The sequence below is a fragment of the Diorhabda sublineata genome, chromosome X, assembly GCF_026230105.1.
Source record: "Diorhabda sublineata isolate icDioSubl1.1 chromosome X, icDioSubl1.1, whole genome shotgun sequence".
NCBI classification, from domain to species: domain Eukaryota; kingdom Metazoa; phylum Arthropoda; class Insecta; order Coleoptera; family Chrysomelidae; genus Diorhabda; species Diorhabda sublineata.
In genome coordinates this window covers 30,585,112-30,605,883 of record NC_079485.1, presented here as the reverse complement: position 1 = coordinate 30,605,883, position 20,772 = coordinate 30,585,112, and the positions used below count along the sequence as shown (strand labels likewise).

The window sequence follows — 20,772 nt, the reverse complement described above, 5'->3', positions numbered from 1 at the left end:
TGTCTAATATTCCGTTGCATTTAATTTTTTACTGACTTCACTGCGAACTTATTGACAGGTTGGGAGTTCAACCACACCCAAACAAGTCAAACGATGCACCACGAACAAAAAAATTCAACTTAACTTCAAAAATTGGGAATTCAGTTGAGGGCTACAACCATCCCGGATTTCCAAGTCTTATCTTTAATATATAAAAATCCCAGTTGTTTTTAATTCGTAACTGCTTTTATTCATTATGCTCTTTTGGATTCGTAGTTGATGCGGATATATTAATAAATTTATTTGTTGCCGAAATTTTTTTTTATTGTTCTTAGTAAGAATTATTAATTTGGAGAATTGTGTCCGGGGATAGTTTGTTTAATTTTTATTCATAAGGTGTTTCCAGCTTTTCCACTTTTTTTTAATTCACTTTTAACGTCTAAACACCAGTTATTCATATACTTCAACTGAAGCCTATACCACTTCGTTAGGAAGAGTCTCCTTCCGGGGAAGTAGGTTACAAATTGGTATCAAAAGAATTACATCAACAAGACATAGATGAACATATTGATATAAATGGGGGATTTGATGATTCATATGATGACACCGATACAAAATATGAATATAAATATTTTTTTTTTCACATGAGAAAATACAAGGTTACAGGTGAGCTTGTAAACTCTTGTAATTCTTCATAGGTTCTTTGGTCGTAAAGGTCTATCTAATTCGGTAACGCGTGGCCACTGGTCCTTATTTTTCTCCATATCTTCGTACCGCAGCTCAAACGGGTCACAACCACACTCCTGAAGTCTCTTCTGATAGCGCTTACGGTCATAATGAGTCAATTTCTCACTATAGCCCTGCTGGGGCCTCGTGCACCCTTAGGACTGAAATATCCGTTTTTTTTATTTTAGGAATAAGAACAATTTGATAATTCTTCCCATAGACTCGAATTATCTGCTGTATTGAAAGGTAAATAAAAGAAAAGGGAAAGTTATAATATAATTTTATTAAATATTGCACATATGACACACTTTCTTAAATAAATATATATCTTTGTATAAAGGCGTTTGCTAACATTAATAAATAAATACATAAAAATATAAATATACAAAATGTCAAAATTTAATAAACATTTGAGCACATGCATTGAACGTTTCAAGGGCTACGTTAAAAATATAAAATTCTGCAGTTTGGAATGAAGTATGGAATGGTTACTTCAATATATATATATATATATATATATATATATATATATATATATATATATATATATATATATATGTATATATAAATATATATAAATCCAATTATTGTCTAACATTTAACGTTAGATGAAAAATATATTTATTTATAAGGTGTTTGTAAAAGAGTCGAAACACTATTGACTACAACTCGTTGATACAACGTCTGGTCATTCGAGACGGATATTTATATCAAAACAAACAACAAAACTTTATGAGTAAGTAAATAAAAGAAGAAAATTTTATGTTGAACACAGGAACCTCTGAAACAAGACCTTACCAAAAATATTCAGAAGTATTAGAATGAAGAATACAGCTTATATATACCACAATATCAGGAGTACATTATTTGTAAGAAAGAGACAACAATGGCAGTGTATAACTCCTAACTTTCGGTGGTGAAAGCGGGATACTAAGAAAAAGGCTTGAAAGCAAAGTACAAGTATTCGAAATAAAATTCCAAAAAACAAAATATAATATATAAAAGGAAAAGGTTAAACCTCAAACCGATACCAGAATGAATTCTAACGGTACAGACACCTATGACGGATAAAGACTGAAAGACAAAGAAAGTTTGGGAGACAAGAAGACATAGAAAAAGCTCAGAGGAAGATCATCAACCAAATATTGCAAACAAAGGGTGAAAGAAGAGAAAAGCGACGAGATTTATCGTCAAACTTATACTAGAATGAATTTAAATTAAGTAAATTAAATAAAGTTTGGGAGACAAGAAGACATAGAGAACGCTCACCATAAACCAAATATTCAGACAAAGGGTCAATGAAGATAAAAGCGACTGGTTAAACGTCAAACCGATACTAGAATGAATTTAAATGGTACAGACCACCTGAGACGGATGAAGATTCAAATACAAAGAAAGTTTGGGAGACAAGAAGACATAGAAGAAGCACAGAAGACCATCTACCAAATCTCGCAGGCAAAGGGTGAACGATGACAAAAGCGGCGACCCTGACAGTGGATAAGAGAAAATTGGGGAAACTAATCCACGAGACAAATCAACTATTGAATTTTTAAAACTTAAGTGTAGGAATGCTTAAATATCATACATATTATGTATTTAATTAATCAAATTCAAGCCTCAGTTTCAATAATTTGCAATGAACAATAACAATATTGTAGTTAAAATTAGATTAAAATATGATTCGAAAAATATAACAATATATATTTACATAAAAATTATATTATAAAAATGAATAATGTCACTTATCATTGAATATATTTTAATATGAAATGACACGCAATGCCAATACCTCTTTTTCTTTGTTTCATAATAATTTATCAGTTGACTAATTATAAACATGTTCCATCTAGTGAGAACTCATCACAACTATATTTTTTATATCAAAATCCTACTGTAATAAAATTAACCGTCATCATAAATCAAGTGACTTTCCATAATGGCAAGGCAGGTAAAATTGTTAAAAGCTCGAATTTCTTGAAAAAAATTACTATTTTTCCAATTGAAATAACATGGCTTTCACTCTCCAAATTTGCTTTAGAAAATTACATAATAATAATAAAATGGCATTAAGTCGTGGGAATAACAGTGTCACGACGAATTGCACCTTAAGAATGAATCTAAATAAAAATAAACAAATCAAATTAAGACTATCGTTTTTGACACTACTTAAACAATAATTAAAAACAAATGTGAAAATTAATTCCTTTGACATAAAAATTGTGTTAATGCATCTCAAGTATTGTAATATATTCACAAAATACCACTCGCCACCCACTAATCTCACATTTGACATTCAAGAGACCTCATGCTAGAATAGTGCATGTGGGGAATTCAGTAACAATTAGGGTTGTTACTGGGAAGACAAATATAAAATCTAGATACCACAAAATATACTGTGAACAATAAAAAGCCTATAAAAGATACTTATTTGCAAAAATAATTAATTAGTCCTAATTTTATCAAAACTTTTGACAGTTACTACTAGTAACAACAAAGTGTAAATTGATATTGGAATTGGTTATTTCTTAGTGATATTTAAAAACTAATTTAAAACATAACAAGTATTTCAAATTGGTTAAAATGGGATTTTAAAATATAGGAATACTTTTTTATTGCACTATTAAAAAAAATTCCGAGCGTACCTACTAAACCCTCTATAAAATATAATTGCTATCATTAAAGAGATAAAAAAAATTGGCACAAAATGAAGATTATGCGAGATTTGCTTTTGGTAATAATTCTCTAATATTCATGTAATGAGTATCGGATGTAAAAAAAGTAACTAATTCATTGAAGCTTGGTCGATCTTTTGCTTTGTATTCCCAGCACCTCAGTATCATTTGGTACACGTCATCAGGACATTCTTTCGGCTTTTCTAATCTCACCCCAGCTTCTATTAACGTTATTGCCTGCAATTAATACTCACAATCAATCCTTAGATACTAACATATCAAGAATTAAATAAATTTTAATTAACAATATATAAAGAATAATAATAAACTACACATCAACTGTTATCCTTACCTCAGATCCCTTCATGTCACCATAAGGAGAAGCCCCGAATGAGTACATTTCCCAAATCGTAACACCAAAGCTCCAAACATCACTTTTATGCGAAAATTGACCGTAATTATAAGATTCTGGAGCGTACCATTTAAGAGGCCATTTTCCCCCTTGTAAAGCCCTACAAGTAAATAAAATATTTAATCAAAACTGAGATGAAACATTGAATGATTAAATACATACCTGTAATATTCATGATCTGTTCCCAGGGCACGAGAAAGTCCAAAATCACTTATTTTAGCTTGCACCTGACTGGCAAGCAAAATATTTCTCGCAGCTAAATCTCTATGAACAAATCTATTTTCTTCCAAATATTCCATTCCTTAAAATATATATATATATATATATATATATATATATATATATATATATATATATAACATACTGTATTATATGGTCTTTTCAATATTCTATAGTAGAGTAATTGTTGGTGATATTAACACTAGACAAATTGTATGGTCCTTTGAGCCGGATATGATTCTATAGAAGGCTCGAAGGACCAGATAATATAATAGTGAGTGTTAAAAATACATACTACATTTCACTAAGTTGGAATTTCTGGATCTGTTCATCATACTCATACTGAAAAAACTGTTTGCTTCCATTCTCAATTACACTGCCTTGTCTTTTGAACTTTCATATCCGGCTCAAAGGACCAGTGTAATTTCGAGCAGTAATAGAAAATACTTAAAAATAATACTTCTCTCTTCACATAATGCTTACCTCACTCAAATTAATTATCCTGGAGCATGAAATACAGAGGATACATGTTGAATGTGTTCGAGAAGATATTATTAACATATTTGTTGGAGTGAATATTGTAAAAGTTACTTACCGCAAGCTATTTGAGCAGCCCAAATTTTAAATTCGAAATTTGGATTGATTTTATCTTTATTAACGTCAATATATTGCAATATTGAACCGAGGGGAACTAGTTCTTGTACCATCAATAGTGGAGGTCCTAATGATAAACCTATTAGTTTCACAATGCAGTGATGGTTTAGTTTTACCATAACCTGAGCTTCACTTAAAAACGCTCCTCGATTTATTTCCATTTGTTCATTGTGGAGAATTTTTATTGCAACTTTTACCAAATCACCACTTTTATTCAAGTAAGTACCTTAAATAGGATACAAATAAGTAACATTAAGCTTTCCATGAGTCCAATCTGGCTCGAAGGACCAGATAATGTAAATATGAGAGTAGTATGTTCTGGAAGTAGTAAATAAAGTGTAGAAAAATGTAGAACCAACTAAATTCATGAATTGCCACACATTTGGCCATCAATTTGGAGCTTAGAAGATAAAAAATCAATTTTGAGATATATTACGCCTTGATAGGCGTTTCTTTGTTTGATTTAGAATGTTATTTTCAAAAATTATTGGATAATACAAAGATATATGAGTGATATAGTTCATAAATACTCAATACAGATTGAAGTGTTTCAAATCAATCAGATTCTAAACATATAAAATTTTACATTAATTAGTTAGTTTTCAAAAATGAGGTTTTCACTGGAAATCAACATCAAAACTACCAAAAAATTACTTACATGCTAATCTTTGAGAAAGAAAGGAACTAAAGAGTGATGAGAAAATTTAGTAGATCAAATTTTAAGACAGTTAAATTTCTATAAATACCTTCATACACTGAAGCAAATTCTCCTTCTCCAATAAGAGTCCCTTTTGTCAATTGCTCTGCAGGAATGTACTCATTTTCGTTTTCACAGTAGTTATTGTTATAGGTATTCGTTGTTATGAAATCACTTGTAAATGAGATATTTGCGAATTGACTAGGAAAAAGTTTATTATGAGTTTCATCAGGTTTAGGAACAGGTTTTGGCGGTACTTTGAGGCAATTTTTCTTCTTGTTTGGCTTAGGCATTGTGGAGAACTGAAAATAAATACATTGAACAGTAAAAATTAAAATTTAGTATCATAACTTAAAATCTTGCGAATACTTACTTCAGGTACAGGTGGTTTTGGTTTAGGGCGAACAGGAAATTGTAATACTGTCGGTAACCCATCAGGCATTAAACTATAATGTTCAACAATGTGCTCCAAAGAGTCCAAATATGGTCCATCGTCAATAAATAAATATCCATCCTGAATATTAATAAATAGAATAAATATATAATAATACAATTATTACAAGTTTTATTTACTTTATTGTGGATAATGTAATTGTAAAATCCATCATCATTTAATAAAGTCAATACGTCTTCTTTATTTCTATCACTAAATCTAACTAAATAGGTACCACTTTTTGTACTGCACATCTTAATTATCATTTCTGCTTCTTGTCTGTCTAATGTTCCATGGTACCACTCACTTCTGTCTGTCCTCTTGGGAGAATATTTATAATTTTCTAAAAATATAAATATAGTTAAACAAAATTTTTGTACCAGGTAAATAAACAAGATTATTTACTTAAAATGTCAGCACAGTCAAAATGGTTATTCATGCGAGCTAATTGTTCAGGCGTCATATTATTTTTATTCCTAGGTCTAGAAGGGGCATTTAAAGATAATAATTCCATTACTACTTCCTTGTGACCTCTGCTAGCAGCCTCATGTAGAGGTACCGCACCAGTTTCTGTGTTCCTAGCTTGAACATTGGCATTTCCTGTTTGAACGAGAAGTCTTACAGTTGATGGAAAGTTATTTTGACAAGCATACTGAAATAGAAAATAAAATAAATATACAAAAAAATTATGTATTATTAGGAATAAAAAAATTTGTCTTACATGCAAAGGAGTGTATCCTGCAGAATCTCTTAAATTGACACTATATCCTTTTTCAATAAGTTTCAATAAAATATCATTTTGTCCACTTATACTTGCTAAATGCACTGCTGTCTGTCCGTCTTGATTTTTTGCATCATGAGGATAATCTGTTTTCAATAGTTCAGAGACCACTGTATAGTTCCCTTGATCTGTAGCTCTATGAAGTAAATTTGTACGACCGTGTCTTCGAGAATCAGGTGGAGGAGGATCTTTTTTAATATAATCAGTTAAGACTAGATTTTCAGGGAGTTTATTTGGGGTCATAAAATAGTAGTCAATAAGGACTTCCAAACCGTGGAATTTCAGATATTCATCTAACAAAGAAGTAAATCCATGATTTATTTATTAAAATTTTAAAACTTTGAAAAAGATATTTATAAATATTTATCATAATGAATGAAAACAATAACTCACCTATAGAAAAAAACGCATCTTCTGCATGTCTTCGTATTTGGAAATGGCTAACTTGGTTATTATGATAAACTGATAAAACGTAATCTCCAGACGAGGAGTTACTATCCCGAACAATAAATAACCCGTCCTTCCTGCCATCTAAAATAATACATGAAATGAATATATGACTTATAATTTGATTCATTGTTACCTTGACATAAAAGGTTTTCAGCTTCCTCCCTACTCAGTTTACCATGAAACCAGTGAATATCCTCATCTGTTTTAGTTGGTTTATTCATATTTATATATCAGGTTCAATTTCCATGTGTTAATCACTAGTTTTCATTATTTTAAATATATAAACTCGCATTACTTGTATCTTTTGTACCATACTATCACAAAACAAAACAGAAGTGACACAATTATTCAGTTAACAGTCATTATTGTCATCATTACTGTCAACTTTTTGTGGATATTTTTAAATTCTTTTATTGTCTCTAATAACAATCCAAAACAACTTATGAATTAGAAAGTTGGGAGTGCAAAATTAATTTTAATGATGTTTTATTTGATTAAAATCACTTTATTGAATTCAAATATTTATTAAATACAAGTAAATGTATTCTTCATTGGAATTAGCAATGCTGGCAATAAATATATGCGTAAGACCTTTAGTTATTTATCTATGCATTAGAATTTAGTAAATGTACATTCTTTCTTGAAGAGGGCACCTTTTTTGACGCACGCATGCGTTGTTAGAAAAACTCGTGTCAAATAGGTTGCCTACTCAAATTAAATGTTCTTTCTTATTAATATCTAGTATTGTAAGGTATGACAAATATAAAATCTTTAAAAATCACCAAAAATTTCAAACATCATGTGAAAAAACTAATAGATACAAGCAATTAGTTAAAGTTTTAGATGTGTTTTATCTATTGTGTGTTATATTTTGTACATTTGTGATTAAAATTAGTAAATATCCTCAATTGGTGCTGTAGTAGTAACAATTTTGTTTTCAGATCTAAAAATATGGGCCGGTACGCTCGTGAACCCGAAAATGCTGCAAAATCCTGCAAAGCCAGAGGATCGAACTTGAGGGTTCATTTTAAGGTAAAATTATTTCCACAATATTTATTTTGTGATCACCAAAAATAACCTTATAAATCTATTTTTTTAGAACACATGTGAGACTGCTAACGCAATTAGAAAAATGCCCCTCAAACGGGCAGTAGCCTATTTAAAAAATGTTGTTGTTCAAAAGGAGTGCATTCCCTTTAGGAGGTTTAATGGTGGTGTAGGTCGATGTGCTCAGGCTAAACAATTTGGGACCACACAAGGTAGATGGCCCAAAAAATCTGCGGAGTTTCTTTTGCAACTCTTGAGAAACGCCGAAAGTAACGCAGATTACAGTGGACTTGATGTTGATAGACTTGTAGTAGAACACATCCAGGTTAGTAAAACCTTTATTACACATGGAAATTGTTAAGAGTGCACCTTTCGTGAAGTATATAAAGATTGAGCACTTTGAAAGGACACCAATCGAATTTATGTTCCTCCTTAAGTTTGGCTTATTTATGTATATATGAAATTTTTGTGATTATAAAATCAGTTATATATCTGGGCAATTTGATTCAATTTATCCAATTTTTACATGTCTGAAATAAAAAAATAAACAGTAAAGCTGCTTAACAAATAACATAAACATTGTGTCATTTTTAATAATTATTATTATAGTCTAGGAACCAAGGGTTTTAACCTGATACTAAAACCAATAAAAATGATTTTTGGTATACAAGCAATTTCTGAACAATCCCAACCGATGGTTTTTCACACTGAATGACTCGATAGGGAAGTCTGTGGGGATCGCTTTGAATAATTAAATAAAAATTATGTACTTCAGGTGATTACTTACCATCATTTATTAAATTAATAGTCCGGGAGCCAGGTGGAAATTTGTTTAATTATTTCCTGCCGAAAGCTAATTGGTGATATGCGTTATGTAATAAAACCTAGTGAACGTCAGCTGCGGCTCGGTGGGTGGGATAAACGGCAGTAGCTTCCCAAACACAACGAAAAAAAAAGAAAGTCGGTCATTTCAGTCAGTAAAAAAAAATCAGCTAGCAGTGAGTCAAGGAAAACCTGGTCGGTCGACGGTTTTCCATTGAGAGCAAGCTGACTAATATATTTATTCACATCTACACATAACCTATCATCAATAAAATTTTCATTTGAAAGAAAATCATTGAAAATATAATGCAGTATAGTATAGTCAGGTGATTATTTTATTTCCTCGAGATATTGGGATAGTTACAGTTTCACGATTTTTTAGTTGGGAGGAAATGACTAAATTTCCTTTTTTTTTTTTTCTAAACTTGGTCTTGTATTTCTATTGCTGGCTTCTGAACTATAATACATATTCAGTCATTCTTGTTTGTACTAGTAATTTTTTCATTCTTTTCAACTTATTTTAGTTTGAAAATTTCTTAAAAACTTCACTTGTTTTACATAATTTCGTTTTTTCTCTCACTTTTAAGAAATTTATTTCAATGTGGAACTATAAATAATGAAAGATTATGCTGCAGTTTTTTGGAATACTATTAAGTCATGAATAAATAATTCACAAATCTCAATTGTGTATAACTAGCAAATCAACTTTATAACAATTATCAAGAGAATCTGATCTCACTTTACACAAATCACGAATCCACGCAATTTATAGCCTAATTAATTTGAGCATGCGCGTCACAACTCTCGCACCATTACTGATAAACAACTGGGACACATATTTCCAAAATTGACTATTTTTAGTGAGAATTTCCATTTTTTAAATACTTGTATCTATAGATTATCAATCCCTTCCATGTTATTGACGAATTACCAATTTTTAGAGTTTTCCGGTGGTTTTCCCCATTTTCCATGGCCCCTTGCTCGCAAAACAATTTTTTTTCTTGAAATATTCTACAAAAACTACTTGTGTGCCTAAAATCATTACTATTGTTTTTAATGTTGGGTTTTAATAAAATTTTGGCTATAGCACCTGGTCTATTATAACATTTAGAAAAATGATAAATATGGTGAATAGAAGGTTCAAATTAGAATTCTAATATACATTCAGCAAATTGTATGGAGCTAATCATTTTAAAGTGATCTAAAAAAATTTAGCCAATTAAATTAATTTTTTAAAATAGAATGTAGATGAAAATTCATTTCTCTTTTGAGTTTTGTTATGATCTTCCAACATTTTTTCCTCACTTAATTTTTTGTTATTATGCAAATTGTTAGTAAATTCTATTTTTCTCAGTTAATAATATCAAGTTTTCCAAAAGACGTCTCTTCTATCCACTTTTCCATGTGTTTCTGGGTCAGCCCGAATTCTAACATTACTGCACTGCTCTTAATTCAGGTCTCCAAAAAAATTTTTTTTCGTGTACCTTGTTGGTTTTTCAGTGTGGAATTTACAAAACTTTAAGTCTCTTCTGACGGGGGTTATCCAACTGGATACATTTCTGGCACTATTGCACCCCGCTAAGTTGAGGTTCCTACAGTACTATGAAGAAACTTTCACGCTTGTACCTCATCAGTTTTTCCGACATATTTCTCGTCGTGGAAAACAGGCTGCTATTTTCATTTGCGTCTAGAACGAACATACAGAAATACAGTTTGGTGATAAACTGACTTTTATCTAGCGGTTTAAGAACTCAAACGTCGTGTACTAAATCAATGCTGTTTTATGTCTAGCTCTTGAAGTATATTGGGTTCACTGTTTTAAATTCTAAACTACATTATTTTATTAAAATTTGATCTGAGTGCATTACTGTTTATTTATACTATTCAACTTAGTTTAATTATTAACTTTTTTGTATGTTTTCCCCACCTATTAATTGACTCTTGAGCTGTAGGATAATACAGCAAAATTGAGAAATATGCTGATCTACCTTATGATTAATGAATAAAAAAAAAGCTACTCATCTGAAATGATAATAATCCTATTTTATTTTTATCCGTTTACTTATAGGTAAACAGAGCTGCATGTTTAAGACGCCGTACCTACAGAGCCCACGGTAGGATCAATCCCTATATGTCATCACCATGTCATATAGAACTTTGGTTAACTGAAGGTGAATCCACCCCTGAAGCACCTAAGAAGACTTCCAAAAAGAAGGCTGCTGTGGACAAAACCAAAAGATCTAAAGCTACAGCTGCTGTAGCACATTAAACAATATACAATTGCTAAAACTATAGTTGATTTTATTTTATTTCCACATATTCCCTTGACACTTCAGAATTTCAGACTAGTTACCAAAGGGCCTGTCCATGGTAAGTAATGCACATGAAAAGTATGGAGGGTAGCGAGAGGAATGTATTTAATAAAGGTGGCGCTACATTAGCAACAGAGTAAACTTCACACTAGCGCCAATCTAGCAAGTTTTTGAACTGCTATTTACCTTTTACCCCAAAGAGATACTCCAACCTTATATCCACCATTATAAAAAGCTACTACGCATTTGTACAAACACTAAAGAAAAAATAAAACAAATCGAATTTTGTAATTATGCTAAGTGGGTGTTAAGACTTCAAGTAGATACGAGTTTCTCACTATATATCTTAACATTTGCTGGTGTTTATAAAAGAATAATTTTTCAAAAAGGTGATGAGATCTCGTCATGTTTTGAATACTCTGTATTTGTTATTAAAAAAGTGGTAAAAATGGTTTTATTTTTTTAATGCCTTAATAATCCACTACTGCATCAAAAATATGAAAGATATGATTTTTGTCTAAATCTTGGTTTATGCAGCCAAAATTAAAAATTACCATTAAACTAACAAATTAAATTACTAGTTAAAGACCTCAAATGCTACTTTTAATTCATGCAGAAAATTAACACTAACTTCTAATTTAACCAAGAATTGGCCAACTGAACTTAATTTTGTGATGTTATGAGCATAGAATATCTTAGATCAGTCTGTATTCGTGGTATTGTTTTGTTTATATCATTGTTCTTTAGTTATGAAAATTATACTCGCATTATTGCGGCGATTTCCGCCGTGGTATTTTATTTTCAAAACTGATAAAAAAAATAGTGAAATGTCTGGATAGTATCAGGAGCTTACCACATTTGTATGACTAAAAGGAAATGTCTAATTACCATTAATTTACTGTATAAACCAAAAAAGTTTAGCTTAATGTTGATTTTGACTGCATAAACCAAGCTAAAACGTAGGTGACACGAAAAGAAATTAATTTTCAAGAATCGATTTGATACCCTAAGGTATATTCTGTGGTTACAATGTTTAATCATGGGCAGGAAGAACAGATATGCAAGAAAATGATGTTCTAGCAAATTAGTTTAATTTTTTTCTCTCATCTACGCCATACACTGCAACTGTCAATTATATATTGTCAAAAACAACGTATGATATTGTTATGTACGGCGTGCGTTTTCTAAAGAAGTCGAAGAAAAGTTTCCAAATATTAATTTTCGGATGTAAATTGTCTTAAGATATCTATCGGAATATAATAAATAGATATTTTCTTTAAATTTTTAATCCAAATAATGATAATTCAAACAATTTAGGCAATACACATAATTTAATCATTTAATTTGAGTCACAGAACATACCCTAAAAGTGGGTATGTTTTGTTATTTGAAGCTTCTATAAAAATTTGACAGAAACGTCAGTCATTTAAATGTTAAAGTAAACTTTTTTTATTAAACAAGCTTAATACATTCAAAATTCAATTATAAGTTTAATGACGAAATAAAAATGCATTACCCGACTGGTTTTATTAAAATTGGAAATAACTAAAATAATTCATTGTTATCGGTACTATTCATCTCAAGCATCAACTTATACAATCAAACTTGAATAAATATAGAAATATTTCTTTTTCCTTTTGTCTAGTTCATTTTTTGAATTTTTTTAACCAAAATACCTCACTATTTTCTTCATAAAGTGGAGCAAAAGTGCAAATAAAAAAACCTAATTTATCTATGGTTATCTTAGAGTTGTTTGTAGTTGAATGTTGGCAATAATAGTAGCTGGACATCTCCAAAAATTTTGATGTACTTTTCCTCAGTAGATTACAAAAACATATGCATGCTGAGTTAAAAATAGTGTACTTGTCGTTAATATACCAAAAACTTTTGATTTTAATTAGCTGATTGATGTTATGGATATATCTTGAAAGAGAATTGTTTTCAAGTTCCTGAGAGTACCCTTGAATGATCGTAGGTTGAAGGCAACTGAAAAATGAGTGAAAATACAGTTAATAGTACCCGAAGACCAAATTTTTCTAATATTCCTCAGAATGGAATTAGAAATATGAACCTCATTAACATTAAGCCTACTGCGAAGAAATTAATAATCAAGAACCTCAAGAGTAAGTGTATTTCATAATCTGAAGTTGGTTTTATAAAATTACTACCAAAGTGAATGATTATAATGTAAAAGAAAAAATTGTGAGTCTAGTTTTACATTATTATAAACATAACTAAAGAATTTGTTGATCGTTGTCCTTAAACTTTATCACTTGTTGACATAACTACACAAAAATGCATTACATGCAGATTTTTTTCATTCTTTAATAAAAATTGCCTTTGTTATTTTAAAAAACGGATTACTTTTAGATTGAACATATCCCAAGAGAAAATTTTCCTAAAAATACACTATTAATATTTTCTGTTGTGTAATTTATTTATGGTTATGAAAAATAGCATTTGAAATAAAATGGAAGTATATAAGATAATAAATAGTATATAAACAAGATGAAGAATATAATTAAATCAAAATTTATAATTTCATTTAATTTATGTCATTATACGAAATTTTTCTTGAACCTTATTTCATGATAATATAATTTTTTCTTATTAGTTTATATCGAAGAAATAGACATGAAGACAGTTTACTTGAAATTTAAATGTCTAGCAAAGAGTGTTTTAGTTGATTTTTTGTTGAAAATATTATTGGGTTTAATTCACAAAAACCAAAGAATTTCAATTGAAATTTTTTATTGATATATAGATAGACTAGATCTTATGGCTGTCAGGTATATACTGCATGAAAGATTAAATATTGAGAATATATTTGCCGAATTTAGTTTCTGAAGACAGGATTCATCCAACTGAATTTATGATATTATAGCAGCTGGATATAAAAAAATAGAAGTTTGTAGGTCCACATGATGTGTGTATGCAAGTTTTTGTAATTTTATGAACTACAATGTTTATTTTATCTATTTTTGTGATAAAATTTACTAGATGAAGACATTAAAAAATGGTTTTTCACTTTGAATAATATTTTTATTGCTCATTTAAGAGATGGAGACATTTGATAAATATAATAATGTACTTGAAGTTTTTATTCATTTTAGCTGTGCGGATTATTGGTGGTCTACCCATCCCTTATGTCTATTTTGACCAAATCCATACATCCATCCTTTTCCTTCAAATTGTGGTTAGGAAAAAATACATGCTAGCTCAAATTTGTAATACAACTTTGTAAGTTATTCTGTTATGTCAATAAAATGTCAAAAGAATTTGTATATTATTTTTTTTATTATGTTATGATGGACATAACTCATTTCCATCCATGTTATGAATATATTAATCCAAACTACATTTAAAGTTTTGATGAACTTTATCATTTTTGTAACTAACATCAAATATTAAAGTAACTTATGATATGTAACAAAAAAATACAGCAAAAACTTTTCATAAAGTGATTCATTAATTAGTGAGACTGGTTCTTAAATTTTAATAAGGGGATGTCTGATTTGTATTATATTAATATTACTCATTATTTGTAAATAGTACCAACATAATAAAAAAGTATACTTGTAAATTGAATATATGATGTAATTATATGTTCTAATATTTTCAATATTTGATATAATCATAGGAAAGTTATTTTTTTTTAGGTGAACCAAAACTTCCAGATGATTATCGTGAGCAGACATGGGAAAAACTCAAAAGTGCTGTCTTAGCTATCCAGCAGTCCAAACCTAATCAGTATTCTCTGGAAGAATTATACCAAGCAGTAGAAAATATGTGCAATCATAAAATGGCCCCGACGTTGTATACCCGGTTATATAATCTAACTGAAAATCATGTATCTCATAATATAGAGCAATTCCTAGCTGAATCAATGGATAGATTTCTGTTCTTAAAGAAGATGAATGAAACTTGGTTGGCCCACTGTAATCAAATGATAATGATTAGAAGTATATTTCTTTACTTGGATAGAACGTACGTTCTTCAGAATCCGAATATCTTGTCTATTTGGGATATGGGACTTGAGTTATTTAGTAAATATATTATTTTGAATACTTTAGTGCAAACTAGAGTTGTGGAAGGCTTATTAATGTTGATAGAGAAGGAAAGAAATGGTGATAAAGTTGACAGAACTCTCCTCAAATCCCTTTTGAGGATGTTGACTGATTTACAAATATATGATAAGGCTTTTGAACAGAAATTTTTACAATCTACAGAACGTCTGTATGCAGCTGAAGGACAAAGGCTCATGCAAGAATTGGAGGTTCCAGACTACTTGGCGCATGTAGATAAAAGAATCCAAGAAGAAAATGAGCGAGTACTACATTATTTGGATTCCGGCACCAAATATCAGCTAATACATACAGTAGAAAAACAATTACTTAGCGAACATGTTACTAATGTACTCCAAAAAGGACTGGAACAATTATTAAATGAAAATAGAACAAGTGATTTGACTTTATTATACCAATTATTGAGCCGTGTTAAGAATGGACTTGTCGAGTTGTGTACATCTTTTAACGGATATATTAAAAAGAGGGGGAAAACTATTGTAATTGATCCCGAGAAAGATAAAACAATGGTTCAAGAACTTTTAGATTTTAAAGATTCTATGGATAACATAGTCATTACATGCTTTAATAAAAATGAGAAATTCGGCAATTCTCTCAAAGAGGCCTTTGAACATTTTGTAAATCAAAGAACCAACAAACCAGCAGAATTAATTGGTATGCACAAATTTATTTTTTGCAAGATTTATAGTCTCTTTTAACATATTTCTATCATTTTCTTTTAGCAAAATTTGTAGATTCTAAGTTGCGTGCTGGGAATAAAGAAGCAACTGAAGAAGAATTAGAAAGACTTCTTGATAAAATAATGGTGCTTTTTCGCTTTATTCATGGCAAAGATGTATTTGAAGCCTTTTACAAGAAAGATTTAGCGAAAAGACTCCTTGTAGGAAAATCCGCGAGTGTAGATGCTGAAAAAAGTATGCTTAGTAAACTGAAACAAGAATGTGGTGGAGGATTCACTTCCAAATTGGAGGGAATGTTTAAAGATATGGAACTTAGTAAAGATATAAATGTGGCCTTTAAACAACATTTAAATGTTAATACTCGAAATCTAGCACCTATAGATATGACAGTGAGCATTCTCACAATGGGCTATTGGCCGACTTATCAAGCTTTGGATGTCACCCTCCCTGATCAGATGGTGAGATTTCAGGATATTTTTAAGGATTTCTATCTCAGCAAGCATAGTGGAAGAAAACTCCAGTGGCAACCCACTCTGGGCCATTGTGTATTGAGAGCCACATTTAAAACAGGACCAAAGGAATTAGTTGTTTCCTTGTTTCAAACATTGGTTATTTTATTGTTCAATAAATATGATGAAGTTACTTTCGAATACATTAAAGCAGCTACTAATATAGAAGATGGAGAACTGCGACGAACCCTTCAGTCCTTAGCCTGTGGTAAAGCTAGAGTTCTCAATAAACTTCCCAAAGGAAGAGACATTGACGACTGCGATAAATTTAGATTTAATAACGAGTTTACTAATAAGTTATTCCGAATTAAAATTAATCAAATTCAAATGAAGGAAACTGTAAGTACCAGTACATTTACTACTTTTAATTCAAACGATATTATCAAGGTTCATAGTTTAGTGAATTTGAACTTTATAAATCACAAATATAGACCTTTAATCAAACTAGAGTGTTTATCTGTTAGTGATTCAAATATTTCTGTGTTTTTATCTACTTTAAACATGTTCGATTATGAACCCTGTGCCATCCACGGATTTTTACTACGAATATTTTTTTACAAAATAAACTGAAATTTTGCAAAAAAATGTTGACAATAATGACATTATTAGAGGTAACGTAATTTTACTCCCAAAAATTGAAGATTAAGTGGATAAAAAACTATTAAACTACATATTTCATGATTCTGAACAGAAGACAAAACCGAAAAACAAAGAAAATATTTATTAATTTCACAATTCACTTAATTGAAAAACAAATAACCAAAAATTGTGATGTACGTATTTTTTATAACGTCAAAAAAAATTCGTAAAGTTTACGTTTGAGATCCGACGCGCATCGTTCGTTTTGAAGTCGAAGCCCTAAAATTTTTCCAAATTTTTTCTAACTATTGCGAAGGACACTTAATAAAGAACCTTTTGACAAAAAATTGTGATGTAAGTATTTTTTATAACGCCAAAAAAAAAATTCTTGAAGCTTACGTTTGAGCGCTGACGCGCATCGTTCGTTTTGATATCGAAGCTCCAAAATTTTAATTGTTTTAACAATTGTGGTATCATTTTTAATGGTTGCAGACTGAAGAACAGAAAGCTACCGAAGAGAGAGTATTTCAAGACAGACAGTATCAAATTGATGCTGCAATCGTGCGTATTATGAAGATGAGGAAAACACTTGGTCACAATTTGCTTATCAGCGAGTTGTATTTACAACTTAAATTTCCAGTAAAGGTAAGGATTCATCATATACAGTGCTTATTAAAAGTCCACACCCTTCTATTTTCTTTTGAACCGTCATTTTTAAGACTTATTGTAAGTTTCTCTACTAAAGTCTATTGATCGAAGAAAAATAGTAAACTAAAACATATTCACGTAAAGTGCACGTGATCAGAATTGGAAATACCAAAGCCGAGCATGTAACAGGACCGTACTTCGCACTTAAGAAATAATTTGCGGTTTCATACAGCAGATTAATAATAAAAATAATTATGCACGATTCTTATTACAAAAATATGGAATGTAAACACGTGTCAATATTTTCATCATTTTCTTGCATTTCATTTTTATAAATATTCATAATCATTTGTTTTTTGATAGCGTTAAAATGAAACTTTTTATTTCCCCCCTTAGGGGAATATTAACAATCTCACTGCAATACGATGCCGTCCCTGTACTACACCTAATCAAACGGCTTCTCTAGCGATGCGGCGCTCTCCCTTCCAACGCGGTTTTTTATTCGTCCAATATTATGGTGCCACTGATTTGGACGTGCCCCGTTTCGCCCGGGATGTTCACGTGCTGATCATTGTTTTGGTTTACTATTTTTCTCCGATAAATTGACCATACTAATTTTTTTTGGATTTACGATGTTTTTGGTAGTTAAAATAAATAAACACTCATTTTTTTATATAATGTTTTTTCAATAACAATTAGAATTTACAATTCTATAGGTTATTTGGTGTTGGAGGCTACAATGAAAAAAACTCGTATATGTTCTAATGAGACTTCTCTTCTGTAGCCATGGGGCCACACTAACGAGAAATTCCATTAATTAACGCGATAATTTAACAACAGCATTAACATTACCGTTTGGCGTTAGGCGATAGATCAAGTGGCGGTACATCAAAGAAATTAACGCGAGAATTAATGCCATGAAGCGGCCACACTACGTATTGTCATGAAATACAGAGCTCCGTCGACGCTCATCTTGCTTGAATCCTAGTAAAACGCCGTTTTTATTGCCAATAATAGGTATTCACATTGACAAGTGTAGTCACCCGCAAACAATTATCGCGCTAATGGTCATTGACGTTAGCCGCTAGCGTGGCCCCAGCATAAGAAGATCTCCTCCACATCTCATTTTAGGTCTATTGACCAATTTATCTTTAGTCTTCGATCTTCTCTTCCTTGCATCAATGGTAAGGGTTTAACGGGTGATTCCAGCCTTTGGAAATGCATTTGACTTCTTCATTGTATTGTTTCTTGCACTGTTGTAAATGGAAGGTTTTCGTGTATCATTTGGTTTGAAACATACTAAGGAGCATCGATAATGCTCGCAGAATCTTAGACTGCGCCCTTTGTATGACTGCTATTGATCCGTAAATCCAGATTGTAATCATGACTGTCTTGTACAATAATATTTCATTTTCTAACTACATTTTTGATTCTCTACCAAAAAATTGTCTCATTTCAAAGTTTATTTGTTTAAGTTTAATTTGGGGTCTTGTTTCCTTTGATATTTATTCTCCACCTTTTGAGCCATTCTTCTGTTCTTCGAATATATGTTCTTGTATATTTGCGGATGTTACTTTAGGTTATTAGAGTGTCGTCCGCAAATGTGATTGGAGATTGTGAAGTCTGCGGTGAATATTAATGGCCCTTGTGGAACTCCAGATTTAATGGGTTTAAATTGTGACGTTCAAAAGAGGGGAGAACTTTGGAGAAGCGCTGTATATATGAAATATAATGTGATTTGTTATTTTCCAGCCTGCAGATTTGAAAAAACGCATTGAGTCCCTAATCGATAGAGATTATATGGAACGTGATAAAGACAACCCCAATCAATACAACTACGTCGCTTAAGTAGCAAGTTCATATTGTCCTATCAATATCTCCAAGATTTCGGATAAAAAATATCTAGTCCAGTGAAAGTTCTGGCGTTTTTCTATACCTAATGTACATAATGATTTAGTTTAATTTATTTTATGTGTCCTGAAAATAATGAAATTTTAATTATTATAATATTTTAATTAGGAAAACTGCATCAAAACCAGTCAACTATTGACAAGTTTGACATAAAGATCGCATCCAAGCTCGTTCATTAGTACTATAACAAAAATATCTTTATTGTCAAACACGAAATTAGCATGAATTTAAATTATGATCGATAAGTAATTGTCGGAGTTGATTGTGCCCATAATAAAAAGTCTACATTTTACTTTTCTAACTGATACCCTATCTATAGTAAATCTACACTCCTGGGTTTTGTTTAGGCTGAACATTTGGAAGGTACGACAATTGTTATTAAATTTTATATATTTTCTTTGTACACTCAAACATATGGTTTTGTTACAGATTATTTATTAAAATATACTTGAATTTATATCACAGAGTCTTTTCATTTACTTTTAACATTTATAAAAATATCTTTCAACATTTGAATTCCAAAGAAGAGTAAATAAAACAAAATAAGAGAAGAACGAAACAGAAATGTTGGAAAGAATTCGGTGAAGAAACTGAACAAACAATATATAAAGATAATAACAACAAAAAATTCTGTTTTAGCATAAAAGCGTTGGGAAGAAAAAAATGAGATATAAGTAATTAAAGATACAGAAAATAAACTTAGATCAAAACCTAAACAAGCATCATGACCGAAGAGGAAAAACGATAAAATATTACATCGCCCAATAAGTCGTGTGACTGCCACTGTCAAATACATATGATGTTTATGAAATATCAACTTTCAAAAGACTATGTGTCAAATTTAATGACATTTCGATTAATCAGAAGAAAGTGACAGCAATTTAAGTGAAGCTACTTTCGTTATTTTGAAAACAATTTCGTGTGTTAATTTATCTTCGCTTCTTGATGAAAAAAAATATCAAACGAGTTCAGCAATGGTTTCAAAAGTGTTATCAGGACTTTGCTCCATCGAAAAGCATAGACACCGATGATGGTGAACGTTCAGGTCATCCAATTAATGCTAAACATCAAAAAAGTCCACAAATTGATTAATTATATCTAATCGCAAATTGAAATTGCTTAAGATAGCTGAGGCTCTAAAAATATCAGAAGGCAC

The 20,772-nt window shown here is 30.6% G+C and overlaps 3 protein-coding genes across 3 annotated transcripts; 2 read left to right on the top strand and 1 right to left on the bottom strand.

The window, feature by feature from the left end:
- Nucleotides 1-997: 997 nt before the first annotated feature.
- LOC130450795 (tyrosine-protein kinase Shark) lies at nucleotides 998-7,600 on the bottom strand. Its single transcript, XM_056789426.1, has 11 exons — nucleotides 7,157-7,600; nucleotides 6,967-7,104; nucleotides 6,514-6,866; nucleotides 6,198-6,444; nucleotides 5,933-6,135; nucleotides 5,733-5,873; nucleotides 5,409-5,661; nucleotides 4,604-4,888; nucleotides 3,952-4,090; nucleotides 3,730-3,889; nucleotides 998-3,614 (listed from the first exon to the last, which is right to left on the bottom strand). The coding sequence occupies exons 1-11, from the start codon at nucleotides 7,242-7,244 to the stop codon at nucleotides 3,417-3,419; spliced, it is 2,205 nt and encodes a 734-aa protein (XP_056645404.1). The 5' UTR covers nucleotides 7,245-7,600; the 3' UTR covers nucleotides 998-3,416.
- A 68-nt stretch (nucleotides 7,601-7,668) lies between these two features.
- On the top strand, nucleotides 7,669-11,186 carry LOC130450757 (60S ribosomal protein L17). Its single transcript, XM_056789369.1, has 4 exons — nucleotides 7,669-7,774; nucleotides 7,965-8,055; nucleotides 8,123-8,395; nucleotides 10,961-11,186. Exons 2-4 carry the CDS (start codon nucleotides 7,975-7,977, stop codon nucleotides 11,159-11,161), a joined length of 555 nt encoding a protein of 184 aa, XP_056645347.1. The 5' UTR covers nucleotides 7,669-7,774; nucleotides 7,965-7,974; the 3' UTR covers nucleotides 11,162-11,186.
- Nucleotides 11,187-12,960: 1,774 nt separating this feature from the next.
- On the top strand, nucleotides 12,961-20,082 carry LOC130451730 (cullin-4B). The gene is made up of 5 exons (XM_056790943.1): nucleotides 12,961-13,327; nucleotides 14,864-15,943; nucleotides 16,012-16,817; nucleotides 17,550-17,702; nucleotides 19,458-20,082. The coding sequence occupies exons 1-5, from the start codon at nucleotides 13,198-13,200 to the stop codon at nucleotides 19,551-19,553; spliced, it is 2,265 nt and encodes a 754-aa protein (XP_056646921.1). The 5' UTR covers nucleotides 12,961-13,197; the 3' UTR covers nucleotides 19,554-20,082.
- The last annotated feature ends 690 nt before the right edge of the window (nucleotides 20,083-20,772 follow it).